Here is an 18,040-nt window from a genome sequence, read left to right on the forward strand (position 1 = left end):
GTGGGGAAGAGGAAATATATCCTTTTCCCCACTGCAGTCCAATCTCGGAGTTGGTATATGTAAGTGAGGGGTGCAGGGGGGGGCTTGCCCCACTGCAAAAGTGTGTTTTATTGAGGTATGTTTAAGTAAGTTTTACTTACCTGTATGGTGCTGCTGTTTTCAGAAATGTGTTTGGCGTTCCATATTTCGATGTGTACGTGTTTCGCTGTTGCAGCTGTTCAGCGTTTGTGTCGCGGTTGTTGTATTCGCACTTGTGAACATTTGATCTTTTAATATAGACCCCTATTTCTAAACTGTGGAAGGTTGTTGGTATTAGAGAAAGAGGTATGGGGGAGTCTAGGAAGGGTACAGTGGTGGGATAGAAGTGAAAAAGGTGGGAGAAGGTGAAAATGTATTGGAGAATTATGGATAGGGAAAGGAGCCTGAGCCCTGGGTCCAAGAGACTAAAGGCGGCAATCTGATAACCCATACATTGAGCCAGATGGGAAGAAAACATCACAGATCTATGTTATAGTAAGTATAGAAATTGTATTTAACTAACATTAAATTACTTAACCTTTACAAACCAAAGACATGATCTTTAGCACGAATGAAAAAAATGCCGGATGCTTTATGTTCAAAAATGCAGTTTATGTCCTGACTTCCCTAAGGAAAAAGTATTTTTGAACAAAAAGCATCTGGCTTTTCAATGGGCATTAACATGCCCACCCCTACCCTTAAATATAACTACTCCAAGGACTCTCAACAGTGGAGAAAAGGAAATTCTCTACAATACCTGAAAGTGATTTCAGCAAAATTGTTCTCATTGAAACGGGATTCAGTGAAAGTGATGTCGATGGAATGCCTCATTCCAATGTAAAAGGTAAACCGCTTTAACCGTATCCACTGAACTTTTTCTATAGGGAAGTCTGACACAAAATGCATTTTTGAACCAAAAGCATCCGGCATTTCATTGGGCATTAAAAATGCCAGGACAAATGTTTCTCACAGCAGAAGTGGAGTAGCATGCTGGGCAGACATAAAAGATCTGTGAGGCTGCCATTAATGAATAGAAATCCACCGGATAACTATTGCACGAGATTCAAATGTACTTTTTGTAGTAAAATCTTTTGTATCAGCTTTGATACTGCATATACATGCAATGATTGTGGAGAAAATGCTAGACAACTGTATTAGTAAAGTAAGTGTCGGGTGGAAAGGTATTAAAAACAAGTACACCCATTAGTAGGGCTTTAAAGTTTGGAGATGGTAGACTAGTGTGTAGTACCAAGAGATTGGAAGTACTAACAAAAATAGGACAGGTTAAGTATGGTAACGAAACATTACTAGTTCATATAGGGTAACGTTTGTGTGAAAATAAGGCCCCTACAGTTTCATAAAATACGAGGAGGGTGAAGAAACAAAAGTTTTAACGAAATGGCATCTTCAACTTGGACATGTTTCTGTGTGTAGACTGCAGAAATTGCTTTGTAGTATAAGAAAAAAAGACCCTGACTACATTTCTACTGTGAAACAGACTGACAATTATGAGGTTTGCAGTATGTATAGCAGACCTAAACCCAGGCCTGTTAACATGCCTGTGAGTATGAGACAAGTTGCTGTGGACCTGCATGAACTTGAATCTGAAACTGTGTACCTTCATATCACTAACCAATTTACATGGTTCAGTGCCAGAAGCATTATGAAAAGACACACACACACACACACAATCAGAGATTGTAAAGAAATGTTTTCATTGATGAATAAGCAAACAATGATGTGACGAGATATAGCAGAGAACTTCAGTACTAAAATTATAATCCTGTTGGCCTGTAGTCCTTAGAGCAATGGTCTCTTAGAAGGACTTGAACACTAAAACAAGTAATGTTAATAGTAAAAACTAGTGGATGGCTGACATCTGTGCGTTTAGGTTGGGTTTTAGTGGCAAAAAATACTGGAAAGGAATCTGTGGCTACTGCTTGGGTCAACTCATAATAGTCAGATCTTAAAATCTCCCTTATGTTCAGTAAAGAAGCATGGGAGCAGTTGAATGTATTTCAGCATTATGAATGATGAGAACATTTACTGATGCTGAATGTTTAAACAGGACACAGAGCACTACTGAAACAACTTCATAACATGAGTGAAAGGTTTTACGTAGGGGACAGGATAGCTTAAAAAAAAAGGCTAGTGCAGAGTACAAGGGATCTGGAGTCATCATTGTCCAGGATTTTGTTGTATTTGTGAGACTTGACTGTATTTTGTATAAGGTTCATCATTCTGGGCTGCGTAAAGTTATGACTGAAGTGGAAGATATCTATACCAAAAATGGTGATGAGGTGAGAGACGTGCTGGAAATTATGCTAAGAAACTCAGAAAAAGGAAACTAAGATGTTGTCTTTCGGCTTTTCCTGGTTAGGGGTCACCACAGCAGAACTCCGGTCTGCTAATGATTGGCAGTTGATTTTTACGTACCGAGTTGCCAGCTCTGACGCACAACCTTCAGTGAAGGTATGCCCGTTCACGCATGTCGCCACGCAGAAGACGCTCTAGCTGAGAGTCGAACTGGACAGCATCTTACTGTGAGGTGACAACGCTACCGCAGCACCACCACCACAGAAAAAGGAAACTAAGATGAGATGCGGAATACCATAGTGAGTTGGGAAGAATTTGGTACCAATGGAGTGAAACAGCCAGAGGTGCTGCTGTGAGACAGAAGCCTCTGTCTCAAAAAAGAAAAGGTTCAAATAAGAGTCATGGGCCGAGAAAAAATAGGTGTAACATAACAGTTGAAACCTTAGGGCAAGTTGGTATAACTTGAAATGTTTAAATTTAGCTGATCTTACAAAAGAGAAGGATCTTGACATATTAAGTGTAGGAAGGCAGCTACAATGGACTAGGAACTGATCTGATAAGTCTTCTGGCTTGCATATGGAATATGTAGTCCATATAGATGATTCATCGTGTTAATCTGCAAAATAAGATGGGATAATGGAGATGGGGAATTAATGGTATTATTGAAGAAACTGGTGTTAATGTTACTTAAAAGAACATGCCATCATACAAATTTACAAAACTAGATAACTCGCTGTGGAAAAGTAGCTCTAAAATTTGAATCCTTGAAGTAAGATGAATCCCTGAAAGTACTATGAGCTTTTGCAAATGGAGTCTTCTAGGCCCTCTACTCTTCCTTCTGGTTCTTGCTGCCTTGCTGGATGCTTTTTCTACAGCTTGTCCAGGCTTCTGATTCTCAACCCCCTGCTCCCAAAAAACTGATAGGTTTTATATAAAGTGCCTGTGGACTGCGAGTTTCTATACAAGTGCCCCTGTGCTGATCCTTCTGTGGCGTCACTGGCTTCTGATATGCATTCCAAATTGTTGCTTTCTACTAAATTGCTGCCATCTGGTAAGGATATCAGAACCATGGAGAAACTGGGTAAGAGGATGTATACTTCTGCTACCCTAGCCTTTATGGCTGTTAACTATCAGACACGTATGGCTATGTACATTTTGGCTGCTCTGTCAAGCTCTTTCTGACCTCCCTAATTCTGAGGGGAAAACCTCTGCTGTTGCTTTGCTTGGGATGTCCTCCCAAGTAGATTGCTATTCCATTAAATGCAACTAATGCTTCATCTAGAGCTGCTGCTTTTGGATCTGTTTTGAAAGAGGTATTCCTGGCTCAAACTCTGCAGCATCAAACAAATGTTTATTATCCCAAAGAGCATCATCAGGTAAAGGCTGAAGTTGAAGTCCCTGCAAGAAAAGGGTAAGGCCTTACAGGAATTGAAGCATATTTTTGTTTCCCCTGTACCAAAGTTTCAGAGGAATTATCCTAATAAGCCTGTCTTTGCCCATAGACATTCTCACCCTCCCCCAAAGGTAAACTGGGTGGTAGAAGGGCTCCCCCTGCTAAGGCTACCCAAACTCCTATTCAGAAACCTCCTTTTCCTGACAAACCAGGTGCTGTCCGACTATCCTGTCCTCAGTCACCTTCCTCTTTGCATGTTTCTCTATCTCTTCCAGTTTGGGTAAAAATCACCCAAGACTTCTGTGTTCCTGCCATAACTCACTAGGGTTATTAAATGGTTTAGAACCCCCCCCCCTTTTCTGGGCATTCCTCAGCCTCCTCAGGAACAGCTGCTCTTTTTTCCAAAGGTGCTTCAGGACCTGCTGGCTCAAGGAACAATTCAAGAGGTTCCAACTCCTCACAAGGAGATTGGGGTTTACTCTCGAATGTTCTTGGTTCCCAGGTAAGAAAGCACCTGGAGACCCATAATGGATCTTTCTCAGCTAAACACTTTTTTTTTTTTTTTTAAGGTCCCTTCCTTCCGGATGCTGTCCCTTCAAACTTAGTTACCTTTGCTACTTCCTCAGGTTTTTCTAGTTTCCTTGGATTTCAAGGATGCTTATCTACACATTCCTATTTATCCACTTTTCAGGCAGTTTTTACATTTCTGTGCTGCTTCCTGGCATTTCCAGTTCTCTGATTTGCCCTTTGGCCTCTCTACTGCCCCAAGGGTCTTCACCGAATGCCTTGCATCTGTGATGCCTTTCTGCAGGCTAAGGGGGATACAGGTCTTTCCCTGTCTGGACAACCTGCTTATTCAGGCCTCCTCTCAAGAGATCTTACTTCAGCATCTACACTTTATCATTTCTCTCTCTCTTGCAAAGCCTGGAGCTTGCAGTAAATTTCCAGAAGTCATTTCTGACTCCTTCTCAGGATCATGTTTTTCTGGGTTGCATGATCCAGACTGTTCCAGTGCTGGCACCCCTGCCTCCTCACAAGGCCTTAACTCTTTCTTTCAGTCCCTTCTTCCTCTGGCTTCAGTAACAACCAGAGAATTTCTGAGGGCTGTGGGTTACATGACTTACACCATTAGTATACCTGTAGCCAAGCTCCATATGAAAAAGCTTCAGTGGTTTCTAGAGTCAGTTTGGTTTCAACATTCTCATCCTTTGAGATTTTCTAGTCCTTTACTTCTATGCCTCAAGCTGGAACTTCAGTGATGGATTAATCAGTTGTCCCTCAACCCAGGGCTTCCTTTGCAATCTCCAGTCCCCCCTCTGGAGCTTTTTCACTGATGCCTCAGATGTGGGATGGGGGGGCCTCCTTCAGCTCTCTGAAGGTACAGAGCCATTGGTCACTCCTACAAAAGAAAGACCGCATCAATATCCGAGAACTCTTCTGTTTGGCTCTTCAGACTTTTCATTCTCTTTTTTCCTTACAGGTCCTCTCAAGATTCTTGCAGACAATACCACAGTAAAGTGGCATGTCAACAAGTAAGGGGGGACAAGGTCTTATCTTCTATGCAGGTTAGCCCTTCAGGTTTGAGAGCTAGCCATCCAATATTAGGTGACCCTTCAGGCAGTTTACATTCCCTCAGATCAGAATATTAGTAGCAGATTGTTTGAGCAGGTCCATAACACTGTCTTACGAGTGGATGCTTCAGTGGGATTTGTTTCTGGACATTGTCCACCAATGGGGTACTCTTCAATTGGATCCATTTGCCTCCCTTTTGAACAGACAGCTTCCTCTGTTTTGTGTCAGAGTCCCATGCCCTGTGGCCTAGAAGGTGGACACCCTCTCTCTTTTCCTTGGTAGGGGGTGTTTCTTTATGCCTTCCCTCTCTTTCCGAAAGTCTTGTTCAAGGTAAAACAGGATGCTCGCAAAATCTTGCTGGTGAATCCCTTTTGTTCCAGACAGCATTGGTTCCCTGTTCTGCATCTTGCCAAAGGCAGCCATCACAAGTTACGTCATGGGGTGGACCTATTCACACAAGACCAGAGATCTCTCATCCATCCCTACCTGTCCACACTTCAGCTGACTTTGTGTTGTGATAAACACCTTTATTGCAGTGGGTGACAGGGCTTTGAGCCCTTACAGACACCTTTTTTTTTTTTTTTTTTTTTTTTTGTCCTGCAAGAGACCAGGAAGCCCACTACTGTTCCTTTGGTTCTCTGTGTGTGAATTGTTCAATGCTGGGTTGGCCTAGTCTTCTGTTACAGCCCACTTATCAGCTGTATATGCCTTTGACTCCCCCTTTAGCCTGTAGATTTGAGGCCAGTTTTTAAAAGGCTTCCTTCACATTAGGCCTCCCAGGAACCTGTCTGTCCTTCCTGGGATCTTAATATTATTTTATAAAAATTGACTCCAGCTCCTTTTGTGCCTGCAGATTCAGCTTCCTTACAGCATTGTTTTTGGAAGACTGTACTTTTGGCCCTTACTTCTGCCAGATGGGTGTCTGAGCTGCAAGCCCTTGTGGCTGTTCTTCCTTTTTTTTTTAGTTTTCCATAAGGAAAGGGGTATCCTTTTGTACTAATCCTTCTTTTATGCCCAAGGTTGTTACTGAGTTGTCTCTTAGTCTTTTCATTTGCCCACTTTTTCTCCCTTCTCCACAGTTTTCTAGTGAGAAGGTTTTGCACACCTTGGATTTGCATAGACAACTCCGGTGTTTGGATAAGACTAAAGCTTTTTAAATGTGATCAACTTTTCATTTCTTTTAATCCTAGGTGTTTAGATTTGGTTGTTTCCAAGCAAATTATTTCTTCTTGAATATTTAAAGCAATTTCTTATTTCTTTTTGCTATTATTTTCATGGGAAGTGCCTTCCTTCTCTGGTATTGTCTATCAGAATCTTGAGAGCTGCGTCGTCTTCTGGTGTTTTTTTTCAAGGGTTTGGATTCTTAATTTTATTCTTGAGGCAGTAACCTGGACTTTTTGTGCGTACCTTTACTAAGCACTGTAAGTTGGATTCAATTTCTAGGGCCAGAGCTGGCTTTAACAAGACCATTTTCTGTGGCTTTCTAGAGGGCTCTTCTGACCCTTCCTTCTCCCAGTCTTTTTCCTGAGCCTTTGCATTCTCTCTATTGTAAAGAATACTGCAACAGTGATATGGAAGGATATACTACAGTTGTGTAAAATCTTACCTTAACAGTAGATGTCCTTCTCTTCTCTTCCCTGTATTCGCTCCCTCCCTCCTCCCTCTGGTCTTTTTTCCTTCTGGGTGTGCTTATCTATTTTTACCCTTGGACTGTCATAACTACTAGAGCTTTTTCAGTTCTGAGGATGGTACATCCGGATGTAACCTTTATGGCATGCACAGGGAGCATGTGTGAAGTACGGTGTACCCTTTACAACCAAAAGGCTTTGGTATACTGGCTGGACATCGGGCCGTCCTTGGCAGGGGATTCCTATTGTAAAGAATACTGCAAAAGTGGAGAGACATCTGTTATGGTAAAATGTTATACAACTGTACCTTGCTCATGGAACATACTGCAGTACTAGCAGTACCCGCCCACTGTTCTCCTCCCCCATTTTTGGATGTACATAGTTTGGCGGTTGGGTTGCTGTTGAGCATTACTCCACAGCCTTTATTGCTGTTTGTATGTGTAGTTTTTGGTTTTGAACAGGTGTTTGCAAAGCTTTTGTTTCCATCTTCTGTTCTTTTTGTGCTGTAAGGCAGTCCCTGTACTGCCAGGTGATTCTCTCACACCCAAAACAGGCAGTGGTTAGGGGTTTTGAGCTTTAGTAGACTGCCAAAGGAGCGTAGCAGTGCACTACTAACTACTCCAATGCCAGTAAGCCATTGTGTTCTGTGAACATCTACTGTTACAGGCAAGTAGGACTAACAGGCAAGTAGGACTAACAAAACTGTAATTTCTTCATTGACTTGGACCAATGACCTGCAGTATCCCCTGGAAAGGACCGGAAAGTATAAAGCATTAAAAGCAAAAAAGTATGGTGTTGCTCATATGGATCCACTGCTCTAGTAGCCTAATTGTGATATATAGCTTATATCCTGCCAAAGCTGTAATAGTGGGTCCAAAGCCCCAGTGCACCCCCATGCACCCAAACTGTTAGTCAGCTCAAGCCCTTTACAAACCTTTCCTGACCCTGGAGAATGAGAGCAGCTCTGTCGACCAATCAAGTAACGCGCTGCATTTCTGGCCAGATAAATACCATTCGGGGAGGGGGCTTCCACTTGTCTTTTTTATGAAAAAACAGAAAACCAACTTATTAATTAAGCTAGAAAACTATCACATGACTTTTGATGCCTTTTAAATGGGAGCATTGCTTTTCATTTTTTTTAACAAAAAAAATTGTGCCTATGTCATAAGTGCTAATTTAGTAATCCCACATTTATATAAGTGAAAACAAACCATATTTTGAAACAGCCTTTTACCACAGCAGGCTACTTTCGCCAACACAGCAGGCTGCTAAAGTGCCCCAGCTTCAGGTGGGTGACTCTGCTTTGGCCAAAACTGGTTCTTCAGGCCACTTATTTTCCCTGGATTGTACTGTGTAGTTCCTACAGCCACTTTGGACCAGGGCTTATATACATCCTCTGACTGTTGGAGTGATTTTGATGGGCAAGGGAGAGACGGTCTTGTTAGTCCTGGGATAAGGGACAGAGAATGTCAGTGTGCCTAGCCAGAAAGCTGTGCACATCCCTTCAGAAAATGTTTGCCAAAAAGAAACGAAAACGAAAGCATATCGCCTTGTGTCTCACTTACTCTGTTAATTTGTTGGGCTTAGCTTAGTTTTTAATTCAGGCTGTTGACCCCAAGAGATTCAAGAGTTTGAACCTCAAGAGTGATGTGAAGGGACAGATTATGACTTGTCTTCATAGATTTCTGATTGAGATTCTGAGGAGAGTGTAATGTCCAACAATACTTTTGAAGGATTCTCAAACTGTTTCTAGAAAGAATCGGTGGTAAGACCATGATGTTTCTCAGTTCCTCTGGAAGTATTTTGATTTATTACAAATGGAATTTCCAGAAGCTACTACTGATGTTCTTCGTCTCACATTGCTGCAGTCATAACCTGTGGGTAGTCCGCTGTCCTCGGTCGGCCCGAATACCAAAGAGTTAGGCTGGCGTCAGTCATGGGCGCCCGGAGCTGACGTCAGTACGTAGTAGTACTTAAGCGCATGACCGACGCCATATCCTCAGTCTTTCTTGCCGCGTGGTCCGAAGCAGAAGCAGCGTTTGCAAATGCCGTTCGGCGTTCTGAAATTTTCAATTTTCGAGTTTCAGACCGAAGACCAAGTTGGGCTAAGTACCCCGTTGGGGAAAATTTTTGTCTTCTTGCCTCAGTTAATCCGGATGTCAGAAAAAGTTAATAATTGTATTTCTTGTGGGAAACAGATACCTCATAGGGACTATCATTCTCTCTGTATTCCTTGCTTGGGGCCTGAGCACGACGTAGTCGGGTGTCACTTTTGTGCTAGATTTAATAAGCGCACCATTAAACGCAGATTAGACTGTGCTAGGTTGGTTTTCGGTAAGCGGTGTAACTACAACATGCCGTCGGATCCTCCGACGCCCGCTGCCGCAAAAAAGCGAAAAGATAAATCTTTAAGGTCTAAACCGGTTGAGTCGTCCGTTGCGGACGCCGGTTCTATGGAATCTACGGTTGAATCTGTGGATCCAGCCGAGGTCTCGGCTGAATCCCAGGGGGAACCTTTACTGTTACAGGAGTTGGCCTCTCAGGAGTTAGGCCAGGCCGAGGGTGCTTCTCAAGTTTCTGTGGTTCCATCCTTACAAAAGGTTATTAGGCCTTCTACTTCAGTCACTAAAGGCCCTGCTAAGGCTAGACCTGGTCTTTCTGGTACAGGCCATAGCCCTAGTTCTTTGGGCTCTGTTCCTAAAAAAACATATGTTGAAAATGGCAGAGGATTTGATTACTTTGATCAGGGGTTCTATGCCCCCTCCAGAGAAGAGGCCTAGGGTGGAGACAGATTTAGAGGGAATGGAGCATTCCTCTGATTGCTCTGAGTCCTCAGCTGAGGATATTCAGGATTTTCCTCCCTATTCAGATTCGGATGCAGAGGATTCCTGTCCTCCTGCTTCTCCTCCAGAGGATTTTTCCTTTTCTGAAACCTTGCATTCCATGAGGGAGCATTTCAAGTGGGAAGGTCAGGATTTTTCAGATTCTCGTAAGAGGCTTAGGGAATTTTTGTTTTTGCCACAACATAGACCTTTGGCTATTCCCCCTGTTTTAGATGTTGTTCAGGATGTTTTTCTGAAGCTTCCCTTAATCCTGATTCTTTACCCCCTGCCCCTGTCAAGCCAGACAGGTATTACAGAGTTCCAGAGGCACATAAATATTTGTATAAGAGTCCTAGAGCTGACCCGGAAACTATTATTCAAGGGCCTAAAGGTGTCAGGGCTTCTGTGGTTAAGAATCCAGTTCCTTTGGATAAAGATTCTAGAGCATTGGATAGGTGGGGTAAAAAAGTGTACACCTCTTCTACGTTAGCTATGAGGGCTTTAAATTGCCAATTTCATATGCTGAAGTATCAGAACTTTCTGTTAGAGCATCTACCTTAGATTTTAATTGACCTATCTGAGGGTATAGAGTGTAAGGAATTGCAGGACTTGGTTCATGCTTCAGATCAAGTTGGTAAACATTCCTTGCAGTGTGGCTTTGATGCCCTTCAGGCTTCTTCCAGGGTGGCTGCTACTGGTTCAGTTATTCGTAGACATGCCTGGCTTAAGGATCAAAATTTGTCCGAGCATTTTAAAGCTCGGATTTTGGATGCTCCTCTTCAATCTGAAGTTCTTTTTGGCTCCCCTGTGGAGTCAGTTTTGAAAAAGATGGAAGACAAAGCTAAGTCTATGCAGACGGTCAAGGAATTTTTGCAAGTGCAGCCCCCTAAGTTTAGCAGGAATTGGCCTGCAAGAGGATGGTCTTACCCTTCTTCGGATGTTCAGTCTAAGGGCAGGTCTGGTCTTACCCTTCTTCGGATGTTCAGTCTAAGGGCAGGTCTAGACGTGGTAGGGGCAGGGCTCACGCTCAGGGTTCTTTCAGACCTAGGACTTGGAGTTCTCCTGCACAATCTTCTGGTGAGGGCAGGGGTCAGCCTTTTCGTAAACAGACCCAATGACCTGTATTTTCAGCTGCCAGATCCTTCTTTTCTGGCAGCTCCTCTAGGAGGAAAGTTGGCACTTTTCAAACAAAATTGGCATTTGGTCACCCAGGACAAATGGGTGTTGGACATAATAAATCAAGGCTACAAGTTTTATTTTCACACTTTTCCTCCTTTCAAAGGCATGCCAGATGTACCTCCTCAGCAAAGGCTGGAGGCTCAGGAACAAATTTCTTTGCTTTCACAGATGGGGGCAATCCAGGTGGTACCTCCGTCAGAAGAAGGCCTAGGGTTTTATTCTCGTCTATTCCTAGTGCCAAAGAAAGGAAACACTTGGGAGGCCAATTCTGGATTTGTCCATTCTCAATACATACCTAGACATTCCAAAGTTCAAGATGTTAACATTACAGCAACTTCTGCCTCTGCTAGGCAAAAATCACTGGATGGTAACTCTGGATCTCAAAGAGGCCTATCTTCACATTCCTATCAGGCCCAGCTGCAGGAGATTCCTGCGTTTTCGGGCTGGTACTTCTCATTATCAGTTCTCTGCATTGCCCTTTGGTTTATCTACTGCGCCCAGGGTGTTCACAAAGGTTCTGGCTCCTGTAATAGCTTTCTTAAGACTGAGGGGAATACAAATTTATCCTTATCTGGACGATTGCCTGATTCTTGCTCAAGACAAAGTCAAGTTACTTCAACACCTACAGTATGTAATGGCAGTTTTAATGTGCCTAGGGTATTCTGTGAACGAAACAAAGTCCAGAATAGTACCCTGTCAGGACATGTGCTTTCTGGGTGTGAGACTGAATACAGCCTCTCAGATGGCTTTTCTGACCCCGGACAAACAAAGAACTCTTCATCTATACTTCCAGCAATTATCAGTACTGTCCAGGCTGACTGCAAGGACAGTCCTTCAAGCCTTGGGGTTCATGGCATCTTGCATTCTGGTACTTCCCAATGCCAAACTGCATATGAGGAAGCTACAATGGTATCTCAAAAGTGTATGGACTCAACACTGCCACGATTTGGACACTGTCATTCAGATAATACCTTGCATCCAAAAGGAATTCTTGTGGTGGGCACAGGAATGTCACCTAAACAAGGGACTCTCTGTGACCCGACCAGAGGCGAGTCAGATCATAACGACGGATGCCTCAGACCTGGCTTGGGGAGCACACTTCAATGGGAAATGGATTCAAGACACGTGGCCTCCCAGACTACAGCATTTGCATATCAACATGAAGGAGATGTTAGCAGTCCAGTTTGCCCTGATGGCTTTCAAGGGCCTACTTCAACCAGGACAGGTATTGATACGAACAGACAACACTACAGTCATGTGGTACATCAACAAGCAGGGGTGAACCCATTCTTACCCTCTTTGCAGACAAGCTATGATATTGTGGGAGACTGCTCTGAGTTTGCACATCACTCTTCAAGCACGGTTTCTTCCAGGGGCTCAGAACTCCCTAGCAGATGTATTGAGCAGACAAATTGTGGATCCCCACGAATGGAAATTGGATCCTCAAGTATTCCAACAGTTGACAGTGGCTTGGGGAACTCCAGACATAGATCTGTTCGCTTCCCCTCTAAATTTCCAACTACCAAAATTTTGCACAAAGATGTTTCACCCAAAAGCTTGGAAAGTGGATGCTCTATCTTTCAGTTGGAACAACCTTCATGTCTATGCTTTTCCTCCTCTGCCTCTCCTTACCAAGGTACTCTTGAAAGTCAGGCGGGACAAGCCTTGCATGATTTTAATAGCACCAGATTGGCCACGACAGCACTGGTATCCTCTGCTGAGTAGTTTAATTCAGGAGCCTCCTTGGCCTTTGCCACAGCTTCCTCACTTGTTGTCCCAGTCAAGCAGTCATTTGCTCAATGTTAGGGTGCAGTCCCTGCATCTAACGGCCTGGCGAATTCTGTTTTAGAGCCTGTGGGTTCTCAGCTTCCTCAACAGGTTTTGGATGTCATTTTGGAAGCCAGGCGGCCCAGCACTAGAAAGGTTTATGCTGATAAATGGAGAAGATTTTTTCTTTGGAGCACAACAAAGGACTTTGATGTCTCAGTACCTAATTTGAGTTTTACACTGCAGTACCTTACTGAATTACTAGACAAGGGTTTATCATTTTCCTCTGTGAAGGTTCATGCTGCAGCCATTTCTGCTCACTATGATTGTGACCCTCCTTTATTTTCTCACCCTTTGTTTAAGCAATTTCTTAGAGGGGCAAAAAATATAAGACCCCCACGTAGAGCTCCTACTCCTTCCTGGGATCTCAATTTTGTGTTGGAGAAGCTTACTTTGCCTCCTTTTGAACCTGCAGCTACGTCGGAATTGAAGTTTTTGTCTTGGAAGACTGCCTTTTTGTTGGCCATTACTTCTGCTAGAAGGGTATCTGAATTGCAGGCTCTCATGGCAGTTGAACCCTTTCTGATATTCCATAAGGATAGAGTTTCTTTACGTACTAACCCTACTTTTATGCCAAAAGTTATTTCTGATGTGGCCTTGAACCAGTCTATCCATTTGCCTACCTTTTTTGCTGATCCCCAAAATAAGGGGGAAAAAATCTTGCATTCTTTGGATATACACAGGCAGTTATTATTTGAGCAGAACTAAGGAGTTCAGACAGACTCAACAGTTATTTGTTTCTTTTGCTTTGAGTTCACAAGGGAAAGCTGTTTCAAAGCAGACTATTTCAAAGTGGATTGCTAATTGTATTGCCTTTTGTTATTCTCATCATGGAAAGAATGTTCCTGCTGGGATTAGACCTCATTCCACTAGGGCTACTGCCACATCTACTGCTTTTTTGAGGGGTGTAGCTACTAAAGATATTTTGGAAGCAGCTACTTGGAGTTCAGTTCACACTTTTACTAAGCATTACCATCTCCCTCTTTACTCCAAGTCCAGGGCTGGGTTTGCCACTGCAGTCTTACAGGGCATGTTAGCAGCCCCTAATGCTTTTTAGTTTGCCAGCCTCCCTTTTCCTTTGCTTTGGGATTCTACCCACAGGTTATGACTGCAGCAGTGTGAGACGAAGAACATAGTACAGTTTTGTACCTACCATAAATGTAGATGTTCGAGGATCCACATTGCTGCAGTCCTATTTTCCCTCCCTCCTTCCCCTCTATGGTTTGGGGTTGTTGTTGTGGTTGTTGTTGTTCCTTAGGGATTATTGTTATTTTCTCCTTTGTGGCTCTGGTCTTACCTTTTTTAAGGTCTTCTGACATCTGGGGCAAGAAAGACTGAGGATATGGCGTCGGTCATGTGCTTAAGTACTACTACGTACTGACGTCAGCTCCGGGCGCCCATGACCGACGCCAGCCTAACTCTTTGGTATTCGGGCCGACCGAGGACAGCGGACTACCCACAGGTTATGACTGCAGCAATGTGGATCCTCTAACATCTACATTTATGGTAGGTACAAAACTGTACTTTCCTCCTGTTCTGTTTGCTTTGGTGGATATTTTTTTCATAGCCTATAATTTCCTTGACAGCCAGACTGCTGCCCCCATGAAAGCAAGCAGACTACACAAAGTTCCTCACAGACTCAGCAGCTATTGATTGTGAGTCTAGCTGCTTCTAAATATTTGGTTAATAATTATCCCTCTCCTGACAAGGAAGGGGAGAGCTTTTTGATAGATTTGAGAAAAAGGTTCATTCTTCTGCAACACTTGTTTCTTAGAATTCTCATCTGTCAAGATCATATGTTGATGTTTATGCTTGCCTCTTGTGAGAATGAGTACTATTTTGCCTCTTGTGAGAATGAGTACTATTTTGGCATCTGCTCCATCTTGAGGAGAAATGTGCTGTGTATAAATAGATTGCTAATGTGTCTCAAGTTACTACCCACTGTTTAAAATGTGCATACGATTCTGATGATTACACTTCCAGGGCTGCCGCTACTGGAACATTTATAAGGAGGTTTGTCTGGCTACATTCTCAAAACCTTCCAGAGATTGTCAAATATGAACCTATAAAGTCTTCCTTGGATAGAGTAGTTTTTGAACCTCCTGTTGTAGAGGTCATTAAAAAGTGTGGCACGAGAGGAAAGCTGATTTGAGAGAGTTAAGATTTTTTACCTCTCCTCCTCCACATTTGTCAAGGGATTCGGTGTTCCCTCTGCAATCTTTAAAAATAAAATACAGAGACCCAGTAAGCTGCTGGTAAGAATGTTTGAAAAGCAATGGGAGGAAGGTTCCAAAAAGAAAATAGGAGCCCCCTCTCCCCCAAGACCAAAGGGCAGTCATTAAGTCTGAATGACTATAAGAAGGATTTCCCTCTCTCCTGTTACTGTGGCAGTCCCCTTATTCCTTCCAGAAAGTCTGAACCTCCTTTTTCCTCCTTTAGCAACAGATAATTTCAGACAGGTTAGTTTTGAGTGAGCCATTAGAGTTTACACATACTAGTGGGAGTCTCTTCACTCCTCCTTTTTTGAGGAATTCCTCTTTGCCATCCAGACCAAGCTCGCCTTTTCCTTGCTGTCATTTAACATATGCTCACTCAGGGAGTGAATAGAAGCTGTTCCTCTCTTTAGCTATTTGAAGAGTTTGATTTAAATAAAGGGTGTTTCTGGTGCCATTCTCGAGTCCCTTTTTGGATCCTTCCTTGCCGCACCTCAACCCGTTTGTAATAGTGCCAAGTTCAAAATGCTCTCCATTCAAAATTAATTTCCCCTTGCTCTTCATTTTGAGTATTCTAGTGACCTTAGATAATTTAAAAATGTGTATCATCACATTTCTGTAGATCAGATTTCAGTTGTTTTTTAGTGTTTTGCGTGTCTAGACCACGTTATCAATTTTTTGTATTGCACTTTGTAACTACTGTTGTAGCAGTAGATGGACCAACTTGTCTAGCTCCTTTGATAGCCAACTCTTGACTGCAAGGTATTCGCATTTTCCTTTTGATACTTTTTTTAATCTTTGCAGAGTCTTTTTTCAAAGTGTCAGGAATCTCTCCTTTGGATAAGGGATCTCCTACACAGGCTGGGATTTCAAGTTACAGAAGTCTTGTCTGACTTCTCACAGGATTGTTTTCCTGGGGTCTTTCCTGGAAACCTCAGTTCAGAGTTTTTCTTCCACAAAGAAAAAGTAGATCTGTATTCTTCCACTCCCACTACTGTCTCTGCAAGGGAATTCCTCAGGATTCTGGGTCTGAGGTCAAGACTCCACATGAGAAAAATGCAGTGGTATCTGAAATCCTAATGGTCCCAGTATTAACATCCCCTGACATTCCAGATTCCAGTTTTCAGGTTTGTGAAAAGGAAGATTTAGTAGTGGAGACGCCAGATTTTGCAGAATCCAGATCTCCCATTCTCACGTCTGCTAAAGCACAGTTAGTCGCAACAGATTCCTCACGCACAGCTTGAGCAACATTGTCTATGTGAGTAAAAGTGCATGGTCTTTCGAACATAAAAGGACTGACCAAAGCATGCAAACGTAAAACTGATGTTAGAGTTTGTATATGCCTTCAACTCTGTCATCTCTGTCCTTTAGCTCTGAAAACTAGCAAGTGCTCAGGAGTAGAACCCATTTAGCCTAGGCTGCTGGGACACTGTTCTAGTAGATCATCTACTGTCATAGTATGTTTACTTGCACAACTGTACTATGCAGTTTTGCCTTCACTGGTGTCTGTACTGGAATGCATCTTTTGTAGTCTAAGCCTTTAACTTTTTATGTCCTTGTTCTTACCTCAAGTTAGGAGTTTTGTTTTATTATTTTTTTACCCTTCCAAAAATTAGTACATGTTTAATGCATGGTAGGCAGTGTACTACTCCCTGGAGTACAGTAGTTTCATTGGGTAATAAATTGGAGAATTAGTGAATGTTCTTAGCAGGTGGCAGTCAGTTTTGTCGTCCATTGGGTAACTTGTTCCAGAGGAATGCAAAGGAAGACCTTAACTGGCTAGGTGAAAGAGGCAGGGCAGAAAAGTATTTGGAAAGTGGGTAGAAGCATGTCATTAGCAGAGCCAGACCTTCAACTGCAAAGTTGTAACTAGCTTTCTTTTACTTTGTTCTCAGAGTGTCACAGGAAAACAGACCCATCTCTTGGCCATGATCCCAGGACGGCAGTACAACTTAGAAGTCTTAGTACAGTTCTCAAACGCCTTAAAGAGATAATGGAAGGAAAGAGTCAGGTATGTACCAGTTCATTATGCAAGACCACTGCATATTTGCTTGTCTGGAATTGTTTTGTATTGTGGTGTACTTTTAAGGCAGTAATCCTGAAACCATTGCTTTTCTGTTTAGGAAGCTTGACTTGCCAGATGCTAACACACAATGTTCAAAAATACCAACTACTTTAAATGTAGAAAACTGACCACAGAAATCTTACAGGTATTGATTTAGAGGGATAGCTGTACCTCTGTTCCTTTTTCCCCCTACTAAAGTGAGAGCCGACCCAAGGAGCCAACATACAATATAGCAATAACCCATGCCTGGGTGTGGGTAATGCTGGATTTACCCACTGTTGGTGTGGTTTGGTCATGAGGGCGAAGCCAGAGTGGCCAAACAAAGCCAACCGTGGGTAAATCCAGCACTACCCACACCCAGAAGTGGGTTATTGCTATTATACAATGACATTATTTAAGAAAAAAAATAATAATTTTTCTTAAATAATGGCATTGTATAATGGCTCCTTGCTGCCCTTCCGCAGCTGTCTGGTATTCTGCGGCAGTTCTGATGTACTGCGCATGTGTATGCCGCAGTACATCAGAGCTGTGGGCAACAGCAACGGAGAAGCAAGATCTCCGTTGCTTTTTACAAACTGTCTCGCTATGTTAAACGAGTTTAACATAGTGAGACAGCTTTAAAAAAAGCAACGGAGAATCTCTGTTGCTATTTTAAAGCTGTCTCACTATGTTAAACTTGTTTAACAACAGTGTGAAGCAACGGAGATCTTGCGTTCTCAAGATCGTTTTTGAATATTGTAATATAATAATATTTTTGAATATTAATGGGGGGGTAGTTGTATAATAGCCATTTATTAACCCACTAGCTAGGTCCATTGGAGTGACTGTCCCTTTTAAGGGGTAAACCAGCAGCAGAGTCTGGTTAAGTGACTTGCTCATAGTCGCACAGCAGGCAAATTAAGACTGAGGAAAAAACCCTGAACCACAGGAAGGACAACTTGTAGCCTTAACCCTCTGCACCAACTGGCAGCCTATATATAGGGTTCCTACCATCATTTTGAATGTTG

The 18,040-nt window shown here is 42.8% G+C and overlaps 1 protein-coding gene across 1 annotated transcript in view; it reads left to right on the forward strand.

Annotated features, from left to right (window-relative positions):
• Window positions 1-18,040, forward strand: part of PIKFYVE (phosphoinositide kinase, FYVE-type zinc finger containing) — a 3,858,188-nt gene that overhangs the window by 76,795 nt on the left and 3,763,353 nt on the right. The window contains 1 exon segment of the mRNA XM_044075403.1: window positions 16,864-16,979. Within this exon segment, the coding sequence (XP_043931338.1) occupies window positions 16,864-16,979 (116 nt within the window).

The sequence above is a fragment of the Protopterus annectens genome, chromosome 6.part1 (assembly GCF_019279795.1).
Source record: "Protopterus annectens isolate FY-2018-M chromosome 6.part1, PAN1.0, whole genome shotgun sequence".
NCBI lineage: Eukaryota > Metazoa > Chordata > Ceratodontiformes > Protopteridae > Protopterus > Protopterus annectens.